Raw genomic sequence first — 23,910 nt, forward strand, 5'->3', positions numbered from 1 at the left:
CATGCACGTCTCTGTGGATGTGGAAGCTCTCTTGAGCATCAGCCTGGCTTCCAGAACTGCTGGTGTTTATTAAACTCTGCTGCACTTTCTCCACTGAAAGCTCTGAACCGTCTGCTCGGTTAAAACTACAACTTGACCCCTTTTAACTGAAGGAGCTGCAGTTTTGATGCAGGGCTTCTGTGACTCTGACAGGCATACATTATTCACTGCATATCCGTCATGAGTGACTGCGCTCCCGTGAGAGCTGGAGGATTCACGCGTCATTGACTTGTTACGCCCTCTTGTGGCGGAACATACGCACTGCTAAATTCACACAGACCTTCAGTTTTAAAGAGACATTTCTTACATTTAAAACTCTGGAAAAAAATATTCAATAACATTACGCATAAGTATAAAGAACTTATTCTTTAAAATTACAACAAGCCAAGTAATAGTAAATGATGTTTGAATTTTTCGAGTTATTCTATGATCAAACTAAAATGGCAAAAAGGAAGTAGTATCATGGTAAAATATATGGGGAAAAACGCAATGCACACTTCATATTTATTTTTCTGTGCTTTAGTTCCCTTATAGCTCAGCTTTCATTCTTAGTTGTGATTCCAGTTGCTCTGTAACAGTTTCTCATCATGTCACACAGTTTCTGTCCTTAACCCTTGTGCTATCTTAGTTGACCCCACCCTTGCATTGACGTGTTCTCCCTACCATGACAAAGGTGGATAAAGGTGAAAAGGATTTCTTGTAATCCATGGACACCAGTGAAGATCACAAATTAGTGAAGAAAAAAGGTTCAGAGCACTATCTAGTGGGTCTAGATGACCCAACTCCCGATGTTAAAGTGCCTAGGATAGCACAAGGGTTAAAAGTGGGTTTGCAGAGACCTCAGATCTTTGGCACATTAGTTCGTTATTGTAAGGAACTCAGCAGCTCCACATCGCCATGGAGTTTTGCTAACTCATTGCAGCTTCTTGTGGAAAAAAGATGCTAATCAGCCTTCATAGAGGCAGGAATCTTTTAATAATTGCATAGTGCAGGTCAATAGAATGACAATTGCAGAGAAAGACAGGGAGAACGCATCTATATTTTGCTTACTTGTTTTTTTTTCCATTGTAAATGATGTCTCAGACTGTTTTTATAATGCAGCAAGGTTTTCTTCAGCATTTGTTCTTTTTTTGCAATTGTTTCCCATATTAGATTTGATTGATACAATTATGTATTGCACATGTTTTCATTTTATGAATTACACTGGAAAAAATGTCCTTATCAAAACAAGTTGAAAAATCTGGACTACAAGATGTCTTCCGTTGTAGTAAATGAACAACTCTGCCAATGGAACTAGGGAAATTTGTCTTGTAATTTTGAAATAACTATAAACACTCATATTTACGTATTTTGTTTGAAAATTAGAAATGTAATATTCTAAAATAAGTTTGTATTGCTAAAACAAGTTTTATATCTTCAGAGTAGATACATTTAAATACATTCAGATTATTTTTCCTCAAAAAATATCCCTTTGTAACCCTTGTGCTATCCTAGGCACTTTAACATTTGGAGTTGGGTCATCTAGACCCACTAGACAGTGCGCTGAACCTTTTTTCTTCAATGATTTGTGATCTTCACTGGTGTCCATGGATAACATGAAATCTTTCCACCTTTATCCACCTTTGTCATGGTAGGGAGAACACGTCAATGTAAGGATCGGGTCATCTGGACCCCATAAGATAGCACAAGGGTTAAGACAACAGACATAATATCCTTATTTTTATCCTTGTTAGGTTACTTCCCAAAATAAATGAATTACTTTCAAAAGAACACTAAGAAACTCTTTTTAATGAGAGAAAAATCAGAGAAGTCCCCATTTATGAAAGATAGCTTTATTGCACAAGGTGTTAGAATGAACTTTTTAGTCTTTGCTTTCTTTTTTTCATAGAAAATGTACCTTTGAACACAAGCAATTGCTGTAAAAAGCAACTCAAAGAAGTGTTTGGGTTACCCTCAACATTGTTGTTTTTTTGTTTTTGTTTTTTTGTTATTTTTGATTTTCAGACATCTTTTTCCATCAAAATTTCCCTTTTAGCAGGCATGCAATGACTGAGGATGAGTAAAATACAAAAGAATTATAATAAAAAAGTAAACAGGACAAACGACAACATCAAACGACTTAAAAAAAACAGAATAAAAATTCAACAAATTCGTATCAAAACATGAGGGGAAAGAAAAGTGTTAATATTTTAATATTTAAATCTTGATGCCGGTTAGAAATTTGACAGTGGGACACGTTTGACCCTGACTCGCCCCCCGGGTTATTCTGACGAAAATAGCTCTTCATACAAAACTGTGTTTTATGTACAAAGCTTAATCTACAAACACTGATGTAGGTACAGATGGTGGGTCTGGTGTGGTTAGGGACGTGTGTGAATTTTTATTTCAATTTGGCTGAATGTGGGACAATGATAGGAGCCAAAATTCTTCAGGTTCCATTCCAGTATATATACAGTAAGAGGTTTGATGGCCCAGAGAGCTACGGGTCCTTGATTTTACTCAGTGGAACGATACAGGCCACAGAGCTGTTTGAAAATGAGTGGGACACCTCCCTGAACAAATTGTTATAATTTAAGAAACTAGCAGATTCCCCTCTCCCCCCAAAAAGAAACAATCAAATGGATAAAGAAATGCAGATCACAAAACACTATTATGGGATGCTCTAAAAGCAGCCATTCCAATAGGTTTTTGTGTCAGTGTACAACAGCTCAAAGGGCTATGAAGTTAGAGAGTCAGGACATTTACAGTACTTCAGACAGGACGATGATAAAGATATCAATTCAGTGAACGTTATAGCATTTTTTTAAGTGAACTCCCTGACATATAATACTCTCCATGTTAAATTATTTGACCTTCATTCACATCATGATTGGCATTCCTTCAGCTGGTTAACTCTTTGTCCCAAAGGTTGGCTTGTGGCACAGTTCACTAATACTAACCACCGAGAAGGCCGTGTCACACAGCCATTACGTACATTTTGCTTATATTGCACAGATGGAAATTGATCATACGTGGAAAAAGCTTGACACGTTGTAGTCTTCACGTGAAATTTTCTTAGATGTATCACAAATGAACCACGTTAAAACCACGGAAGAAGTACGAATAAACTACGCAAAAAAACACGTTTTGTGTGATTGTTGCGCTGTTTATATGCAATTCGTTAGTAAATCGTGTGTCCATTATATCATTTAAATGTGATATTTGTGCCACATACGCGATATAAGTTGTACATTGGTGGTACATGTGTAAAAATTCTGCTAGTCATACGTGGAACGGTCAGGAAAAGCCACAAATTTGCATATTGCAAAAATCTCGCACAATTGCGTAAGATTCATGTAGTAATTGCGTATGCTAAAACTGCATAATTTTTCAACCGACCAAAAATTTTGAAAGCTCAAAACCGAATTCCCGTAAAAACCTGCCGGCTGAAACCCTCGACGGACATCTGTGCACATCGACGAATGACGAACGCAAGAAACACTAAAGAATTATGAATATTATGCAAGTATCATAAAAAACTGAAATTTTATACCTGAACAATGCAAAAAAAAAAAGTTATGTACTAGCTGTGTGACATAGCCTTAAGCAACCACTGCAGCAGGGGATCCTCTGAGAATCGGCTTTCATCTGAGCTAAAACTTTAAAAGTGAAACACTGAAGAGGCCACACTCTCCCTTGCAGGTCTGTGCATGGCCTAACAGACATGGCTGACCTTGAGTCAGAACAAGCAAACACTCACAACTCATACAACCGTCCAACCCAGGGACGCGCTGTTCTGCTCTTCTCTCAACATACAACAGATTATCCTGTATTTATATTTTTAAAAATTTTTCTTTTTTAAATCTTAATCATTGAGCGATTGTCTGCTTCGTAAAATTTGAACATTAAGAGTAAATTGCTGCATATGCTACCACACTATTGTAGTACATAAAATTTATAATTTTCCTCATCATGTCACGTACAAGTCAATAATATACCTACATAGAAATATATATCTTTATAATACCAAATATTCTCTGTTTGTCGTATGAGAAATTACAGCTGGTTCGGTGGGGTTGGGATGGCTTCGGTCAAGACACCGTTCTGCTGCTCTGTGGTTTGTGGAGAATATTGACAACTTTTGGAGTCTTGTGAAAAGAGAGCAATAGTTTTGGACATAAAGAGACACAAAGGAGTCGACATACAGCGAGAATAGAGAACTAAACTTGAAGTCTTGCAAATTGATAATAATGAAGCATGGAGGACAGCATGTGTGTGTTTATGAGAAACATAATGGCCGCACAGCTTCATACTGGCTATTGTAGTCTTCATTATGAACACAGAGGTCCTCAAATATCATTTGTTTTTTTCCCCCAAATGAAAGCAGAAATCCCTTCCTGCTTTAGTTTGCCGGGCCTCTCCTGCAAGAAGTGAGTGGAGCTGAGCACCAGCCTGCTGGAACTGTTAGTAGGAGTTAGTAGTTCTTAGAAAGAGTCCCACGTGAGTATGAAAAGAAGGGTTAGCTGGGTCTTTGTGGTGGGAGTGCCTCTCCCAAGGAAAGCTCGGGGCAGGTCACCATCAGTTTGGTTTCAAGAAAGAAGGCTCTGTGCCCATTCTGGCCCAGACTCATCAGACGAGCCGGCTGAAGCAGCAGTCTGTGCCGGAAGGTGGGCTACACAAGTGTGTATGACTTGGAGTAAGCCCCCACACTCTGTTTTTGCAGTCTCCCCAGTGCAGAGGAGCTACTTTCCAGCAGCGAGTCTCTGGAGCCCCCCACCTTGTTACTGTTGGAGGGGTTGCTGCCCGTGCTGGAGGTGGAAGCTGTCGCTGCATTGTTGGAGCTGGGCATGGTGAGAGTCCTCTGGGGCAAGGTGGCAGTGCCCGAGCTTGCACCCAAACTGCCCAGCCCAGAATGGCCCAGTGTCAGGGTCTGCTGCTTGGAAGGGTCTAGAGTCTTGTGGCGGCCCTGGGTGTGATACGCCCGCTGCGCCAGGCTGCGGATCGAGGCTTCCCGTGGAGGTACTGCAGGGCAAGGGTCATGGAGCTCCCCTTGCTTTCGGAAAAACGGGTCTGTCTTCATGTAGAGGGGTAAATTACAGAATTCACCTGTGGAGGGGAACAGAGCAGAAAAATCACATTTTCCCTCTGTGAGTCAAAGTCCAAGAAAAGACAAGTTCTCGAAGCCTCCTCTCCTGTCCCTCATGTCAAACTTACTTTTGTTGGCGCGGTGGGGGATGGGCACAGCCACGTTTTTACCACGGTCGTAGTCCTGCGGTTTGGGCGGCGAGGCAGTAAAGCGGCAGATGCCTGGTTCAGACGGCGTGCTGAGGGAGGTCATGCTGTCTGCCGGGTCGTTGGTACCTGTGGTCATTTGGTCGGACGAGCTGTCAGAGATGAAACATTCCGTGATGGTAAATTTGGCGTGCTGCAGGTGCTCCTCTAGCTTGGCGTGTTCGTAGGCTCTCGCCAGCTCCTCATAGGTGGACGAGGCGCTCTCTGTGGACACCATACTGTTCCGCCCTTTATCTGGAAAGAAAGATTCCAAAAGCACTTTTAAAAAATAATTTCTGAGAAAAAAATGACCTGTAAATTGAGGTATTTTAAGGTTTGGCATCAACACACCTGTGTCTTGGGAAAGACTGGCGCTGTAGCTGTCGCTCTCTGTGGCTGTAATTCCATGGGAGCCCATCGTTCGCCAGTCTGAGGTCAGAGTTCGTGCCGAGGCCGTGGAATGGCTCTGAGTCGGTCGGCTCAGGGTCCACTGGCTGGAATATCTGTTCCTGGAGCTGTGAGCTGACTTTATGCTTTTCCTGGACACGGGGTCTGAGAAAGAAACAGCATCATTGTTTCAGAGACATCTATGTGCTAATGTTTGCACTGAGCTGCATGATAAATGTATAAAGCTGCATTCATACTGAGTACATGTTCTTGTACGCGCATTTAGCTCATAGTGTGCACAATGGATGAGCAGGGAGGGGCTTTTACTAGCGCATGTCTGGAAGAGGATTGGGGTGAAATGTGAAAGCGGTGCAAATCTAGTGAATCTTCCTCCAGGCTTTTTTTTCACAGCTCTATTCTGGTGTCATAGAATTCCAGCCGGGCACAAACCGCAACTATTATTTTCTCTTCCATCATCAATTTTTAAAAGGTTGATTCCTCCATGAATAAAAAGAGTTGCATCCATACATCACTACCAAATCAGAGTCCTTGATTGGTTAAACTTGACCTGGCTTTCAATGAGCGTTCAAAGGCCGCAATTTTGAACAAAGAGTCCGAAAATGGTTGTGGCAACCCAGAAGTTCAAAACAAGCATTTGCATCGACTTTTCATTGGAAGAGGCCGCACGTTGCAGAGGGCAGCGTGAACGCAGCTTGAGAGTCACACTTCTTTGATTATTTCTTTGAAAAAAAAGCCAAAACTGAGAGCTTCTTATTTCAACATTTGTTGACGTTTTAAAAGTTTTAGGCTTGGAAACAACAAATGCGACATTCAGAGGTGTTTTAGCTTTTAAAGTGTCAGATCTTCGAAACATTTTGCTGCAAAATGCAACATAATGCAAAGTTTTAATCTAAAGCTACTGTCTGCATACGTTGCTGAGTTGAAGAAGCGACACTCACCATGTTTCAAAGTTACTGTTAGAAACTGTACATCTAAATACATTAATTTAACAGTTTAAACTCTCTATAGAAAAACATCAATATTTTCAAACTGCATTAGCCTCAAATGAAGCCATTTCCTTTGCATCCATCAGCCATTTTAAATAACTGTGATATTCAGAGTACAAGTGCTTTACTTGAGAAGTAAAGACAAACATACTCGTTCCAGGACGGATGTCTGACATGTCAATAAGAGGCCCCGAGTTCTGGATGAGGGCTTGATGGTGCAGAGAGACGCCTGTGCAGAAGTTCTGTGGATTCACCGATTGGCTAAACTCCGTGTCCGTCACCGGCACTGCAGCCTTGTCCTCTCCTGCTGAAGGCACACATGCAGAAAACCCAGTTCAGACGTGTGCTATATCAGGTAACTGACACCAACAAGAGTGGTTGGTGTTTTTGAACATGCCTATCTGCTTGATGCCCTCCTTGTCTTCAATGAGCAGCTGAACTCGTGGGATGTCTATATGGAGCCTCGGGCCCTGGGGGGGGCCCTTCACAGGCGTGTCAATGCTGCGGTTGTTTTTGCTGCAAACACAGAGATTTATTTATTTATAAATCAGGTGATTTACTTTAAAAGCATTAAAAAGTTGGCTATCCCTTACCTGATCAGCATTTCAGCCAGGCTCTTGGCATCTACAGGAAGACGACATCTCTGTCAGACTTTAACAAAAAAAATGTCCTCATGACTAGAGGCCAATTTTCTGTTCCTCACCTCGGAGCCGTTTCAGCCTCTTCTCCTTACGTTTCTTGCGGATAATAAAAAGCAGAGCGACGCCTATGGTAACTAGAATGACAGGAGAGCCGATGGAGAACAGCTTCTTCACGTCGTCGCCCTCTCCACGGGCAGATTTAATAGGAGGGATGGTACCTTAGGGTTGATGAACAGCAGAAAAAGAGAGGCATCATCACTTAAAAAAAAAAAAGGACAAAAGTAGACAAGGACTCAAAAGAAAACAGTGAGTTTTACTCACTGCCGTCATAGTCTGTTGTGGCAAACTGGGAGGTCTGGTTGCCGCAGCCCGCGCTGTTGCAGGCCTTCATCTTCAGCTCGTACCACGTAGCCTCACGAAGCTCACTGAGGAACAGCTGAGAGGTGGAATTGGCTTTGAGGCTCTGCCACGCCCACGTGCCTTTGGGCCGAAAGTCAAGCATCAGATCTGTGATGGGACAGCCGCCGCTGGTCCAACCCTGCAGATTTAGTCCTGCATGGGTGGAGTTAATGTGAGTGAGGAGGGGCTGGTCCTTGTTAAACACCGGTTCTGGGAACAGATCAAAACAATAATGAAAAAAGTTAGAAGAATAATCAACCAAAATTTACACTATTTTCTTGACTAAAAATGATTTATTATGTATAATTTAGTTCAAGTGCAACATCTTTTCCCTGTGTTTAAAAATGAATCCGTCATAGTTAACATTTTTATAGAGGTACAACTGCCATCTCAGCAAGTTGTTAATGCCAGTTACCTATAAATACATGTGTTTCATCAGAGATCACATGACTACCAATCTATATCTTTGAAAACAAAAGTATGTCTACGCACAAAGGCAAAAATGTTGACACATCCTTTACAAAAGATTCATAAAAACATTCTTATAATAGATCATTTGATCATTTGAAGCATAATACTCAGAATTTTATTCATTATTTGAAAAGTTTTATTTGATTTTCCTTTCCGTACTGGAAATATGAGCAGAACCAAAAGAGGTGAAAGAAAAAAGAGTGACCTAATTTTCCTAAGTTCCTAACAAAGAATCTTCTACTGGTCAAAGTTTAAAAGAGAACGTTAAGGAACAACTGCAGCAGCCTTCATCAAAAACTCAAACAGGTAAACAATAGTTTTCAACAACTAGATTAAAAAATAAGTAGGCTAAAGTTTAAATGAATAAAATAAATCACTGCTAATACTTGAGATCAACTAAAATTGTGTCAATTTTATTGTATTTTATTTTTTCCCCCCTGAATCATCAAAGCAGACTTAGAAAGGAACAGCAACATTTTAACAGTTTGTGTGGCTTCAGAAATTAGATTTCTTGGTGACCTGAAAGAAGATGCCGCTTCAACCAGCTCACCTCTCCCGTGCGTCTTGGCCTCAATGATCTCACTGATGCGTCCGGAGCCCACGCTGTTCTTGGCAGCCAGCTTGACTTTGTACCACGTTCCACAGCGGAGATTGTCCAGCCTGAAGGAGCGCTCCGTAGAGCTGATGAACACATCCCTCCATTCCTCTGTGTTGTCCACAGAATACTGCAGCACAAACCCTGCAGAAACAGACGGCTTTTGATAAACTCACACTACAGCTGTTTCTGGGTGAAACATACATCTGAAGAACACCAGGGGGCAGCAGTTAGCTATGATTTTAAAAAGTCAGAGAACTGATTTAAAAGAAAAACTTTTTTTAAGACACTAGTCAGAAATTTGCTTCAGAGTGAGCAATAATTTTTAAAAGATGCCAATACAAGGAGGGCGGGGCTTTGAGAATACCTCTAATGGAGCTTCCTCCATTGTCTCCAGGAATCCATGCCAAGGTGATGGAGGAGGTTGAAGTGGTGGAGACAGTCAGTCGAGGCTGGTCAGGAGGAACTGGAGACAAGAAAATGACAGAAGTTGTCAAAAACACAAGTGTTAATTAAAATCAATCTTCTAGTCTTAGAAAGCAACCGCTTTCATCTTACCTTGAACCACCAGATTCACTATAATGGTGTCAAAGCCCAGGGTGTTAGTGGCAGTACAGGTGTGATACCCAGAATCCTCGGCTTTGACTGAACGCAGCACCAGTGTGCCGTTGGATAGGATCTGTTTCTGGCTGTCTGCTGTCACAGGGATGGCTGAGTCCTCACTGATTTCAAAAATAAAAGCGTTGACGTTATCATCCTGAATCAACGACAAGCCTCTGCTTTCTTTAGAAAGAGCCTCATTAATCTGACGGATTCTGAACACCCCCTAAAATAAATGATCTTCTCAGTTTTTTTGTGAGCCTTGCTGACAATGAAGCAGGTGAACATTTCTTTCATGTTAAACCTTTGACATGTCTTAACTGTGACATGCAGACAAGGAACAATTTTCTGGCTATCAAAACAAGTGTGGAGCAACACAAAAAATGTTGCAATTTCTTGAGAATCGGCTCAAAAATATGAAAATTAAAAGATTTAAATAGAACCCATTAACATATTAGGCCAACATATAATTTAAAAACAAAACGGTGACTTTCTGAGAGATCAATACATTAGATCTCTAGTGAGTAGTCTGTAAAACAGCAAGGTCATGCACTCTGACCTATCTTTGGTCCATTTAATGGTGGGGGCGGGCTCTCCGACCGATGCGCACGGCAGACGCACTTCCTTCATCCATGGTGTGGTCACTGTGCCCCCAAAGGACAGGATCTTGGCAGGAACTGCACAGAAAACAAAACATTGAACATTCGTAAATCTCTGACAAACAGTCTTGTACTCAAACGGCTGTAAATACACCCAGGTGTCTCTTTTACACCTTGGGTTGTCTTAGTGGGGCTGAGTTCGCCTGAGGGGAAAGGGTCACTCACTGCTGAGAGACTGAAAAACCTCAGACCTCTCCGGTTCAGTCTATCTTTTGCCCATGGATCCTCCCCCCTATTGATTCTTGCCTGCTTCCTTTCTCCCTAGGGGTCATTTTACTAGATAGGCCCTGTTCATCACCACATAATTAACAACAGTGTTTCTCCCAACATATCCATGACTTAATCAATACTGCAGCTGTCAATCAATAGCAGGGAGCTCAGCTAGTAGGAGAAAAAGAAGGGAGAGGGAGCGATAAAAGTACAGGAGAGGCGGCAGCATGGTCATGGTCATCTTTCCAGCTGTCTCCTCATAACCTTTGTACAGATCTCTTTACCCTTCTCCTGTGTTCTGGGCTGGCCTAAAGGACCTACCTTTCCCAGCAGGCTCCACTGTGACCTTTGCGCTAATGTTGCCTCGGCCAGCAGTTGTCACGGCGGCCGCCCAGATGTGGTATTGTTTACCCCGGCTAAGGTGCGTGATGCGATAGAACAGCATCTCCGGGTTGGCCTCGTACTCACTGGGCGCCTGGGAAAGAGAGCACGCCATGTTATGTTAAGATGCTCCACAAAAACTGTGATAAGCAGAAATTAGGCAGCATTGTGTGATAAATGAAAGATTTATATATTTTTACTGTGCCACACTGTTTTTATTTTTTGTTTTTTTTGTATGTTTAAATTTCTAAGTCACGTCAGAATCTGAGGGGTAACAAAAAATAGAAAAACAGAGTAAGAAACCCTAAGAACAAATGCAAAAATGACTAAAAAAAATCACATTACATTACTTTGTGAAGTTTTTATGTAACTTTATGAAATTTGACAGCATTCCTAAATGCCCACAATGATGGAGATGAAAGGAAGCAAATGCTTAAAACTACAGGTTTAGTAAAAATTCCAAACTTGAAATCCACACTGGAGGTTAGGTGCTCCATAAAAGAAAGAGGCATTCATAACATCAAAAGCCAAAAAATTAGTTGCGTTTGTTCATCTTAATAGGTATTACTAAAAGCTACAGCTGACCTTTTTAGCTTCCAGCTGAATCAATAAATTTTTCTTAAAAATTAAGAGCAGAATTAAGGAATTAAGAAACTGCCTCCATGAAAAATATTATGGATTCATTCACAGTCATGTATTTCACTGAAATATCTATTCAAAAGAGGCAAAAAAAAAAAAAAAAACCTTTGCAGCTAACAAAAAGGAGAAAAGATGATCTACGTAACAGTTCTAGTGAGAAAATAAAAAAAACTAAAATTATTCATTTAGCTTATTGTAATAGAAAACTAAATTAGTGGTCTGAATTTGCATACTTTTCCTGTTTCTGTGGACACAAATTCAATTGTATGCCTGTCCTTGTCCATGGATTACAATTAATTAAATTCAAAGACAACAATAAATAAATACAAGCCCAGATGCTTGGTAAGATGATGCCGTGCTTTTATCTGTGTTCATCCGAAATTCTTTAACCGTTTGCTTTTTCTCTCCCCTCTGTGTCGCTTAGTGAAGAGGATGGAGGGACAAAAAAGGAGGGGTGTGTGTGTCTTTGTGTGTGTGTTGGGGGTTCAAACATTCCTCCAGCATCGCGGTGGTGTTGTGGTGATCCAGGGAGCGATACAGGGAGATAATGAAAAGACGGACAAAAGCACTCCCATCCTGATGTGAATGACACCCTCCTCTGCTCCTCCCTTCCACCCTCTCTGACTCCCTCATCCCCTCTTTTTTTCAATCATTCCCCTTCTGTGTCTCCCAACCTCTAATGGTGTGTCTTTTTTTCTTCTTTCTGCCTTCCTTCTCTGCTCCCTCCCTCCCTTCTCTGCCCGTGCTCATTTACATGGCACTCATGCACAGGAAGGGAGGAGTATTTTCAAATAATAAGAAAGTGAGATTCTTCCCTTATATCAGATTTTGCAGCATCCTTGGTGTTTGCGTGCAAATAATCTACCCACTATGGAACGTGACACAAGCGTGTATAAATAGACATTTTTGAAATGCGATGCGCCTCTGTGTGCATTTTTTTCTGATGCAGCAGAGTGCATGTGTGAGCTTGTTCTTTGTCTCATTTGCATATCTACGTCCCATCACGTTGCCAAGACAACCTCATCTGTTCATCTGGGAGGTCAGGAAATAAAGCGATGGTGCAAACAGAGAGAAAACGAGATGTGCGCAAAGAGATGTACACACACAAACACACACTGGCTCAATTAACAAGAGTGGTTACCGATGAATTAATTGCATCCGCAGATTTTCATCTGCTTCTCAAGTACCTGGAGCATTTTTCCCTCACCCATTATGAGTCACACCCACAGTGGAAGTACTTACAGGCTGTCCAGATCCTGGACTGGAGCAGTAGATTGTGTACTTGCGGATGACACCATTAGGCTTAAGAGGAGGTAACCAGGATACCACCACACTGTTTGGAGACGAAGGAACAGCCTTGATGCCAGCTGGTGGACCGGGAACTGGAGAAAACATACCCACATCAGCACATGAGCGCATTTGCATGTGTGTGTTTGTGCACGCACACGCTGGGTGTTGGATCCCTGTTAAAGTAAGCAGGCTTGTTTTGCAGATTGGTAGTCTTATCTCGCACTAAGCTGCTCTGGAAGGACTTGGAAGAACTGCCTTTGGGTGAAGGCGTGACATATGTTCAGTCAGACATTGGTCAGCAAGTCTGACAGCGTAACACCCAGAATTCTCTTAACTCTCATACCCACAAACAGATTAGACGGTAACGTCTGATCCGTTGCTGGCCACTTCAGCTCAACACTGTTTGCCTCTTAATGTTGTTTACAGGATAATGGCTCAAGATGGGTTTAAGGAAGGTTTCACCCTTTACAAAAACACATCAGGGTACGGCATTTCCTGGACAAGGAACAAAAAAGCTTTAGTCACATTGATCATACTGTATAAGGCACAAGCCGCACAACCTATTCAATCCTGACCATAAATATTATCAGTGCCTGACAGGTGACCTCGACTAGAGTCAGCAGAAAGAGCGTGACACATTGGAAACCTGTAAATCCATCCCCCAATTCTTCTTTTTATTCGTTGTGAGGCCCCCGATTCAGTCATTGAACCCCCTTGACTCCCCCGCCCCACACATGCCATGGGGAAGCATGAAAACAGCATTAACTCTGAAAGGACAGATGAAGCAAGGACTGTTTTAAGTGACAGAGGCATGAGTACAGGAATGGAGAGAATGTCAGCAACAGTTGAAGCTCTAAGTAGAGGCAGGAGTGGCGTGGCAGTTGTCGATATTAAAACTTGATGTCAAAGAAGGAGTGGCACAGAGGGGAGGAGGGGAATAGATTCCATCTGGTGCCCAAAATCTGCCCTGGACTCCAGACAGACAGTCTGCGGCACAGCCAAGTGATGAAGAGGAGGAAAGGCACAGATATGATGAGGGATGCTCTGTTGTGCCTTAAGAAGAGGACATGATCCCAAAAATTGATCAAATTTGGAACATTAACACACATAGACCTGTAAATCTGTGATAAATCAGGAGAAACTCCTTAAAAAGTAGGTGTAAAATCTCTCCAATTACAGGAATTGTTAGATAAGTCTGGATTGTCTTATCACCCTTCTATGTTTCTATCTTTAAACCTTGAAGTCTATCCTTCTCCCTTATAAAGAGACATGGATCTGCCTGTAATCCTGCCTCCAATGGTGTAAGCACAAAATTAATTCTCCTTAATCCACAAGGAGTTAATCCCTCCACCAATGGCGAACAGGCTGGGGGGAAGAAACCACCGGCAGCCTGATTCCTGGATGATATTTGCTCTGAGAGAGCAACCCCACCCTGTCCCATCCAGAGACTCCGCCAGCCCTCCTTCAGCCCCTGAGCCATGGACCCAAAGCCCCTTAATTCTCATTAACACAGCTAATGGAGCTTCCCTACACAAATGAGCTTTTGTCATGCATTAGACACACATCTCATTCACAGTATCTGAAATCTAAATCAGAAATACTCACGATCCTCGCGGGTCTGGATGTACAGGACGTTGCTGCGGACCCCATCCCCCGCCTGAGTGTAGGCCAGCACCTGCACGCTGTAGTTGGTGAACTTCTCAAGCCCTCGCAGCTCCACCTGCTCACGTGTGGTGGTGATGTTCTGCATCTCTCCCCATTCTGAAGGGAGAAAAAGAAAAACATTATCACTCACAAACAACTGAAACATACACCGGGGGGGGGGGGGGGGTGTCAAAGCAGAAATCTGACACAAGATGGACCACAAGGCAGCATCTCAAATATTCACAAAATAAATGGTTTATGTTTGGGACACGTAGAGGAAACAAATACAAAATTAATGCACTTGGAAATTATGCTCAAAAGAATCGTCTACAAGGTCGTTTTTTTAATCTAAAATCCAACTAAGAACACCAACAAGAACAGATTTGAACATACATCACAAAAGAACAGGAAGTGCTCAAAGGGATGGACATGAGAAACACTCTCTAACTCATGATCCTGACACAGACAGGAGTGTGGGTTGGTGAATTTTAGAATGAAATAGGTGATAATTACTCTGCATTGGCCACTGGGCCTGGCCCCCACAGCACCCACCTCCGTCAGGAAAGAGGGACCAAAACACGACCCGGTACCCCTTCAGGACGCCGTGGAGCGTCAGCCGTGGTGGCTCAGACCATGTGATCACCGCTTCATCCGACGTGACTGAGATGGCTCTCACGTTCTGGGGGGGCTCGCTGGGAACTGGAGAAAGCAGGGTCAGAGTCAGGATGGTCAGGCATTCAGGCTGTTTTAGTGTTTTGAATTTTTGTCGCTAAGGAGACTTGTTGCTAGGAAGACCTGATGAATAATAACTCAACGCCACAAACCACAGGAAATCTCTGCTGAAATGAATCAGTCAAATTAGCTAAAATTAGCCCTGAATTGCTCCTTGATCATTCCTGGTTTTCAGAGTGAAAGCCATGAACGGTGGGGGTCTAATGGAGGACGGGAAGAGCAACAGAAGAAACATGCGAACACCAAAAAAGACACACCTAAAGGTTTTACGTGTAGATTAATGTGAGAGAAATTTGGTGACATTATTTATGTCAAAGAGGACTCAAAACCAATCGATAACTGCCATTGAGGGTATTTGAAAAGACGACTTGTCCAGAGCAAAGCGGTTTAAGGGAAAAGGATGGAAAACAACAATACAGAATGAACAGACAAATCATGAGGTAGATGAAAGAGAAACTGATGAGAGGATGAATGAAAAAAGAGGACAAATAACAAGTAATGGGGTACTTTATTCATCTTTTCTAAATGCCAGCCTAATGAGGGGGCTAATTAGAGTAGAGCCATGGGGGTTGTGCAACAAATCCATCCTGCCATTTTGTTCGAGTCTGTATGTTAACATGCCGACATGCAGTTTATGCGCAAAAAATTATCTCCAAACACTTTGATGCCAAAATACAATCATTCGATTGATTCTTCATGTCATTTTCTGCCTTTCTTACCATCTTCCAATGTGGTGGCATTGATCTCTGTGCTGGACGGGCCTGTCCCAGCCCTGTTGAAAGCCTGGACCACCACGCCATACTGAGCAAACTTCTTAAGGTTGTCCAGCGTGTACACTTCACTGTCACCTGTAGCTTTCATCTCCACTATGCTGTACTGGCCGTTGCTACCTGGGCCGTTTTCTCTGTATCCGATCTGATAACCTCGGATCACGCCATTCTGCAACTCCTTCTTGGGAGCCTGAAACATTTGGAAAATAAAGCAAACATTTTGGATGATTGTCCAAAAATAGATGCACAGATGCACGAATGTGATTGCCTCAGCTCAGAAGGTAAAAGAGTAATTTCTAACTGGAAAGGTTGGGATTTGTTTTGTGGTCTTGATAGTGTCATTGGGTTATTAGAGCGAGTACACAAATTAGTGAAATTGTAATTTTCAAATTAAGAAACACAGTAAGAAACTACTGTGAATTTGGCTTGCAGTGAAAAAAGTTTTGACTGGTTGATTAGAAAAACAACATTTATAATTTACATTTATCATTCAAATTAAAAATAACCCAAGTACAGATCCCGACTTCACACTCAGGACACATTTCTATCATAACATTTTAACCAGGTGTCGATGAAATCTCTCGTTCATCCAGGTTAATTCCATCATAGTAGTCCAAAAGGCTTTTGGATAAGAGGTGAAACATCTTCCAACTTTAAAAACTAAGGCCAGATGACAACCCCTTAACCTACTACTATGATTTTAACCAGGTAAAAAAAAGACAACTGATGAGCACAAAGCCTACAAAAAGGTCAGCACACATAAAGATCAGCTATTAGCCTTTAAAGTTTCCCAAATTAAAGTCAAACTTAAATTGATTTACCCTCCATGTAACTCTGATGCTCTGAGATGTCATTGGTTGGAGGATGACATCCATTGGTGGCCCATCAGGAGCTGCAATTGTCAGGCAAAGTCTTGTGGTTAACATGTGTGTCTCTAATGTAAAAAAAAAAGGCAGAGATGAAGAGAAGGTGGTGACATACGTGCTTCCTCAGTACTGATGGTGAGCTCCTTGCTAGGGGAGCTTCGTCCAATCTTGTTGTAGGAATACATGCGGATGCTGTAGACGCAGGCAGGGTGCAACTCCACAATGTTAGCTTGGTTGTTTGTCGGTGAAATGTTCCTGGTTGTGTACATGTGGTCCCAGGAGTCTGTGAAACACATTTTTATTTTATTTTACACAGGTTGAAGTAAAATTAAGAAACTTTTCTGGGAACTCAAGTTGAAGTTCATCTCAATGCTCACCTGATTTGTTCTTGTACTCAATGTCATAACTGGTAATGATGCTGTTGCCATCAAACCTTTGGATCCAGCGCAGGTTCATGCTCCGGTCCTTTACCTCTCTGACCTCCAGCTCAGGAGGATCTGGTGGTTCTGTAGTACAGAGGAACAAAAAAAAAAAAAAAAACAATAAGTCAGCACTAACACAAACACAGGAACTTTGACTTCTAGGCTTTTAGTTTTTTCCAAAAGCAAACAGTTTTCTGATATTTTGACTGATGTACCACAAAAAATTAGCTTGAAAAGATCATTTTCAACAACATCATTATCTGCTCTTATAACCGTCAATTTAAAGCACTGTAGTAAACCCCAAAAGCTAAAATTATGACATGTTTTCAAACCTGTTTGGCACCTTCGAAAATGGTAAAGGTTTGTTATATTCCAACGGATGTTACATTCAAATGGACAAAGGAACTTTTCTTTTTTCCATTCAGTTTAAAATACCTTGCACTGTAAGCTGGATGAGCCCTCGACCTTCTCCATAGGAGTTTATGGCATGACAGGAGAAGAAGACAGAGTCTCCTCGCTCGGCTGGATTCAACTGTCAACCGAAGCAGAGGCAGGAAAACTGTAAAGTGAGACTCCAACTCACAGTAAAACTTCATACACCAATGTATATATATAAATATAGGATTGGACTTCATAATAAAGAACATTTTCTTTTTTAAAAAGCTATCTTTATTATGAAAACTGACCAAGATTTCACACATGCTTCTGGACACATGGCTTAAACTTAAAATAAAAAAGCCTTAAAGCAAAAGCATATCTCTGAAGTTCTGAGCAGCTTCAGTTCTCAGTTCAGGTTCTGATGGGGATTCTGACCTTTAGGGTGGAGATGACTTCATCACCCTTCTTGTTAATGGTGATGGAGTACCGGGGGTTTCTCTCTGCATCAATGACTGTGTCCCCTCTCTCCCAGCGGATAATAATAGGCTGCTCGCCTCGTGCTGTGCAGTTCAGCTCCTTGGTTTGGCCCTTTCTTGCCATGGTGGTGTTGGGGTGGCTGGTGATCATGGCAGGAACTAAGCAGATTCACAGACAAGTGTCACAGTAATGGTCGATCTTGCATGGAGAAATGAGATGAGGGAATAGGGATCAGGAATTGGAAACTGAGGATACATAGCAGATGTATAGACATTACAATTTCAACCCTTCATTCTCTGTAGTCATTTCACGCTTCAAGCTTCACCGGTCCTTTCACACTACACCCATCTTTCTCTATCTGCCTTGTACTTCTTTTCTTCCAACACTTGATTGATTGAGCGGAGATCCTGTGCTTTTTGATTCATCATAACCTATTCATCTACCTCTTTCCTCCACCATGCCCATAACATGACAGCCAGCATTCATAGATCAATGAAAAAGACAATTTCAGTTGAGGGTGTGCTGTAAAGAGACAAGATTTTGTTTTAGTGGCCACACTAGCTTGGGGGAAAAGTGCATCAAAGAGGTTTTCTTTCCTGTCCAAAAAACCTAAGGTTTATGTCTGTACTATCCAGGAAAGGTAGTTCTAAAGTCGAGTGCAGGATCATGCCAAAAAAAAAGACAAAAAATACAAAACCCTCCAACAATGACTGACACTTACTCTTGACAGTGAGGATCATGCTTTTACTGATGTCTGAGCCCACACCATTAGAGGCCTGACAGAGGTAGTACCCTCTGTCTTCCTCAAGAACATGTCGAATGAGCAAAGAGCCATTTGTCATGATCTGGATGCGGCCAGTGAGTGGGACTGGATGGTACTGCTGTGGGTTTCCAACTCCTGCAGAAAAAAAAACAAAAACCCCTAAATAAGCATATGAGCATCAACATTTGTCTTTGGTTGTGTGATGTTTGAAATGCCAACTTTACCTTTAGCGTGTTTCCACATGACTTTTGGAGGTGGATAACCTTCCACTGAGCAGTTCAGGACTCCGGCCTTTCCATATATGCAGTCCTGGTTGTTAGGCTGCACCACAAAACGGGGTGGGACTACGAACCAAAAGAATGCATTCAGAACCAGGGCTTCTTCAATCCTTTTCTATTTCAGGAAAATTCTAGCTAATTCGGTTCTGTGGATGAAATCTAAACATCTGCAGTTGCAGCATAAGGTTTGAATACCTACTCTGCAACACGGGGCACCCTAAGACAGGACTTATGAACATACCAAGTGTTTTTGGGAGTTTGCACAGGAACCTAGTTACTTTTTAGATTTAGATTTGGTTTTCCTTTAGAAATAAATGAATTTATTATAATTTGTTTTTACATTCCAAAGTAAATTAAGAGCGCATTTTAAACAAAAGAAATAACACATGCACATGTATCTTCCAAACTAGTGGTACTTAAACTAAGCATGCACACATGTAGCTTGGGGATATTTAACGGCATTACGGGTGCAACTTTTTTAAAAATATTCTTTAAAATCATTGGTAAAAGAAAATCACTAAAAACTATAATTTCATAAATATTCCCTATCATTAAATAAGTTTTTCATTCAGAGGATCCTTAGAGTCCAAAGCCAGTTCTGAGCATGTAAAAGACTGCCACGTTATTCATTTGATAATTAATTTGAGCTGTTTCAATTTATAATAAAGTAATCAATCCATTGTTCTTCAGTCTTTAGTTTTTTTAATTTCATTTCTAATTCGTTCATGTGAAATCCCCTAAGTGAGGAATTCTGAGAATCTAAAAAAGTTTTTCTTTCTTTGAGAAATTGTTTTAATGCCACCAATCCATTTCCAATTTTATAATTATTTTATTGCTTTCTTGTCGACAAAGTTCCCCCGTAGGAGTACATAATTGAAAATATGGTTGAGATGCTAATGATATTAGAATTTATTCTTTTAATTTAGCAAAGGTGTAAAAAGGTAAGAGCCTTCAAGTTTCTTAGGGGTTGAACAACCTCAGTTCATTCACATCCTCCCTTATTTCACTCTCACCAGTAACAATCAGCTGCCTCTCCCAGCTGACTGTAGCAGCGGCGTTGCTGGCGATGCAGGTGTAGTTTCCGTTGTGCTTCAGTGTCACCTTGGAGATCTGCAGGGAGCTCATGAACTCTTTGGTCTCAATTCCGACGCCAGAGGCGTAGCCTGGCACGATGAGCTGACCGTCTTTGTGCCAAGTGATGCGTATGGGCATGTCCCCAGAAGACACCACGCAGGCAATGTACATGAGCTTCCCCACTGAGGTAGAGGGGATATCGAAGGGCTGGATGAGCGGCGGTACTGGGGGAAGACAGAGAGAAAATCAGTGGAATAAAGGCACCAATAGATGTGGCAACATGGCCATCTGGAGTTAAGCTAAAAGAGACAGAAAAAGTCATTGGCCAGTGGGCCTCACTTGGCCACCACCCCTTCCAGCCCCCCAGCTTCTGCAGCCCATAATAGCTGCTCTGGTTAGAGTCCAATTGGCAGGGAGAAGTCATTCTGTTGCCATAGTAATGGAGGTTGAGGTGGGGGTACTACAGCTGAGACATCTGGGGGATTTAATCTAGGCTTCATTATTATTCATCTAATTAAATCAGAGACACACTCAGACTCAGGCGCATGCACACGCCCATAAACACCTCTGCAGCTGCCGCCGTTTCTTAACTCACAAACTAAATAACATGCAGACAGAAGCCTCTGAAACCTAAAACCAGTGACAATCTCTGAATGAGCACTGGACAATTCTGACTGAGATGGCGTGTGCTGCCTCTAGTTACACCTATGTTTGGAACTCTTGACCTATTTTACAATGATTTTACCAACGGTTGTTGAGGAAGGTAAAGAAACCGATAAAAGACAGAAAGGAACATGCCAATTTTTCCTCTTTTTAATTTTTTTTTAAATACATCACATATTCTTCATTTTGGCCATGACTAAAATTGAAAGATTGGTTCTGACAAAACACAGAAATATGGCAATAATTTATGTACAGCTAACTTCAGGGTTGCCACTGGGAAACATCCCACGATTCTGAGACGTGATTTAGCTTCAGTTTCTCAGTGGACGCCATTTCCGACCCAATTCTCCAGGTATGGAAACACTAGGAAGCACCCCCATGTGGTTGCACTAACTCACAGCACCTGGTAGTCCCAGGTGGTCTCCCAACTCTGCTTAGCTTCCAGATCAGAAGAGATCGGGCTTGTCCAGGGTGGCACAACTGTGCTAGGCTACAGTTTTATTAATATGAGTATTTATAAAGACTCTTTCAGTCTTGTGTGTATGCTTACCTTTAACAGTGACATGGACGGTCTGGTTAATGGAGACTTGGGGTTGGATCAAAACACTACACAAGTACGTCCCCTCGTCAGCACCCTTCTGCACATCTGTAAGCCTCAGGGTGCCATTCTCAAACACCATTTGACGATGATTATCAGGTAGCTGCATGCCGTCTTTCAACCACTTTATGGAATAATACGGGTACCCAATCACACGGCATGTGATATAGGTGTTTCTGCCCGCCACTGCAGTGATATCTCGCATGGGTCTTATTCGAGGTGGACCTGGAGACACAGGGAAGAGAGGGAGGGGATGGAGGGAGGAGACCAAAAAAAGACACGAGGCAGGAGAAAAGGCAGATGAGGTGACAGAGGTCATGGCAGAATAAGAGGGTGTAGCCACGGAGATAAGAGAAATAAAGGTTGAGGGGAAAAGAGTGATTGGGATGTGTTGAAATGTGGACAGGAGGGTTAGTTTAGCCCATTTTACAAGAGTCTGTAAATATTTGCTGTTTTTTTCTACTCTGATTATCTATAGTATATTAGGAAACAATTAGTTTATTATGTTTAACAAAGTTGAAACGAGAAATTTGCATACAGTTTAAAAAGACACATTTTTTCTTATAAAAATAATTGTTTTAATCTTTAAGTAATTCCTCAGGCTGGTATCTGTAGAGACTATGATCTGCTGATCAGCCATAAAGCAAAACAGCCACCACAACGCTCGGGAGCGAAAAGTTAAATGTTTGCAGGACTCTGAACATGTGCACTTGTATGAGGTTGACCTGTACTGGTGCTACGAGTTTTTGGGTTTTCCAGGCATTGAAGGGTTTTAGGCAGGCATTAAGAAATAAATCTTGCATGACGACACAAAAGAGTAAAGGAACGACGGGCCAAAAACTCCAGCTATATGTCCCTAGAAGGTTACCCAAAACGTTGATCAACTTTTAAAAGTTTGAAAGCTCACTTGTGTCTCTTCTTAAACTGTATGCAAGTACGTTGCAATGATAGATAGATAGATAGATAGATAGATAGATAGATAGATAGATAGATAGATAGATAGATAGATAGATAGATAGATAGATAGATAGATAGATAGATAGATAGATAGATAGATAGATAGATAGATAGATAGATAGATAGATAGATAGATAGATAGATAGATAGATAGATAGATAGATAGATAGATAGATAGATAGATAGATAGATAGATAGATAGATAGATAGATAGATAGATAGATAGATAGATAGATAGATAGATAGATAGATAGATAGATAGATAGATAGATAGATAGATAGATAGATAGATAGATAGATAGATAGATAGATAGATAGATAGATAGATAGATAGATAGATAGATAGATAGATAGATAGATAGATAGATAGATAGATAGATAGATAGATAGATAGATAGATAGATAGATAGATAGATAGATAGATAGATAGATAGATAGATAGATAGATAGATAGATAGATAGATAGATAGATAGATAGATAGATAGATAGATAGATAGATAGATAGATAGATAGATAGATAGATAGATAGATAGATAGATAGATAGATAGATAGATAGATAGATAGATAGATAGATAGATAGATAGATAGATAGATAGATAGATAGATAGATAGATAGATAGATAGATAGATAGATAGATAGATAGATAGATAGATAGATAGATAGATAGATAGATAGATAGATAGATAGATAGATAGATAGATAGATAGATAGATAGATAGATAGATAGATAGATAGATAGATAGATAGATAGATAGATAGATAGATAGATAGATAGATGTCACTAAGCCCTGTATGTTTGTGAAAAATCAGGTGTAGAGTGCATTTATATTGAAAAGCAGACAGGCACCTCTTACGTTTATGCGCGCTTGGTACTCGGCGCTACCGGCCGAGTTGCGTGCGACGCAACGATACACTCCCCCATCCCGGATGAGCGGGCTGCTGACGTTGACGTGCGACACCGTCAGACCATCAGACAGAGTGTACTGGCTGGTTTTGTAAGTGGAATCTCGCACCACGGGCTCATCATCCAACGTCCAGGTAATTGAAGGGGGTGGGGCTCCTTTGGCGGCACACATGAGCGAGAAGGGCTCACCGGGGTTTACCACCCGCTCGCTGAAGGAAGACACAATTCGAGGAGTACCATCTGAAAGGAGTGAAACACAGAAGAAAGACTCATGAAGCCAAAATTTAGCAGAGCTTTATTAAATTGCTTTTTGTTGACAGTTTCCATCCATACCCTCTAGTAAAATAATGGAAAAGTCCTGAGCAGTGTGGCCCTTTCGGGATGCGAAGCACTGGTAGGCTCCAGAGTGGAACTTCTGTGCAGCAGTGATCTGGAGGGTGTCGTTGTGTTGTCCCTGGATGGAGATGTGCTGGTCTGAGATGATGGGCTGTGTGTTCCTGTACCAGGTGATGGTGTATTCTGGAGAGCCCTCCACAGTGCACGTGAAGAACAGTGTGCTACTGATGCCAGTTTTTAAATTCTTCGGAGACAAGGTCACCCGCAGAGGATCTGAGGGAAAGATGAATAACGTCACATAACCGATCTGAATGTAAATCATTTGGTTGGTATTTATCTGCATCTCATTAAATTGAAACTAAGTTCACTTGACTCAGCTGATAGTGCTCTGATTCATGTATTCAAAACGTGTTTACATTGAAATAAGAAGGATGCAGGGGGGAACATCAGCAGCGGTGACTCCATCACTTCGACACA

At 41.5% G+C, this 23,910-nt stretch overlaps 1 protein-coding gene across 4 annotated transcripts in view; it reads right to left on the reverse strand.

Annotated features, from left to right (window-relative positions):
• Positions 1–1,855: 1,855 nt before the first annotated feature.
• The window catches only part of LOC101169724 (cell adhesion molecule DSCAML1), a 62,347-nt gene continuing 40,292 nt past the window's right edge, over positions 1,856–23,910 (reverse strand). Inside the window, exons 6-33 of one of the 4 annotated variants that reach the window (XM_020708961.3) lie at positions 23,431–23,706; positions 23,041–23,337; positions 21,186–21,458; positions 19,912–20,196; positions 18,845–18,964; positions 18,579–18,755; positions 17,816–18,015; positions 17,438–17,534; positions 16,958–17,086; positions 16,696–16,863; positions 16,536–16,606; positions 15,664–15,904; positions 14,726–14,911; positions 14,174–14,329; positions 12,521–12,660; positions 10,580–10,733; positions 9,949–10,066; positions 9,348–9,511; positions 9,157–9,255; positions 8,745–8,933; positions 7,646–7,933; positions 7,387–7,542; positions 7,277–7,307; positions 7,081–7,199; positions 6,835–6,990; positions 5,641–5,841; positions 5,233–5,544; positions 1,856–5,124 (exon numbers count right to left, since the gene is read on the reverse strand). In XM_020708961.3, the coding sequence (XP_020564620.1) occupies positions 4,691–5,124; positions 5,233–5,544; positions 5,641–5,841; positions 6,835–6,990; positions 7,081–7,199; positions 7,277–7,307; positions 7,387–7,542; positions 7,646–7,933; positions 8,745–8,933; positions 9,157–9,255; positions 9,348–9,511; positions 9,949–10,066; positions 10,580–10,733; positions 12,521–12,660; positions 14,174–14,329; positions 14,726–14,911; positions 15,664–15,904; positions 16,536–16,606; positions 16,696–16,863; positions 16,958–17,086; positions 17,438–17,534; positions 17,816–18,015; positions 18,579–18,755; positions 18,845–18,964; positions 19,912–20,196; positions 21,186–21,458; positions 23,041–23,337; positions 23,431–23,706 (5,237 nt within the window). In that variant the 3' untranslated portion in view covers positions 1,856–4,690. The remainder of the gene's footprint in view (positions 5,125–5,232; positions 5,545–5,640; positions 5,842–6,834; positions 6,991–7,080; positions 7,200–7,276; positions 7,308–7,386; positions 7,543–7,645; positions 7,934–8,744; positions 8,934–9,156; positions 9,256–9,347; positions 9,512–9,948; positions 10,067–10,579; positions 10,734–12,520; positions 12,661–14,173; positions 14,330–14,725; positions 14,912–15,663; positions 15,905–16,535; positions 16,607–16,695; positions 16,864–16,957; positions 17,087–17,437; positions 17,535–17,815; positions 18,016–18,578; positions 18,756–18,844; positions 18,965–19,911; positions 20,197–21,185; positions 21,459–23,040; positions 23,338–23,430; positions 23,707–23,910) is intronic. The other 3 variants (XM_011483622.4, XM_020708962.3, XM_020708963.3) reach the window with 3 other exon arrangements.

This window comes from Oryzias latipes, chromosome 14 (genome assembly GCF_053564925.1).
Source record: "Oryzias latipes strain Hd-rR chromosome 14, Olatipes_Hd-rR_3.1".
In the NCBI taxonomy this organism is placed as follows: domain Eukaryota; kingdom Metazoa; phylum Chordata; class Actinopteri; order Beloniformes; family Adrianichthyidae; genus Oryzias; species Oryzias latipes.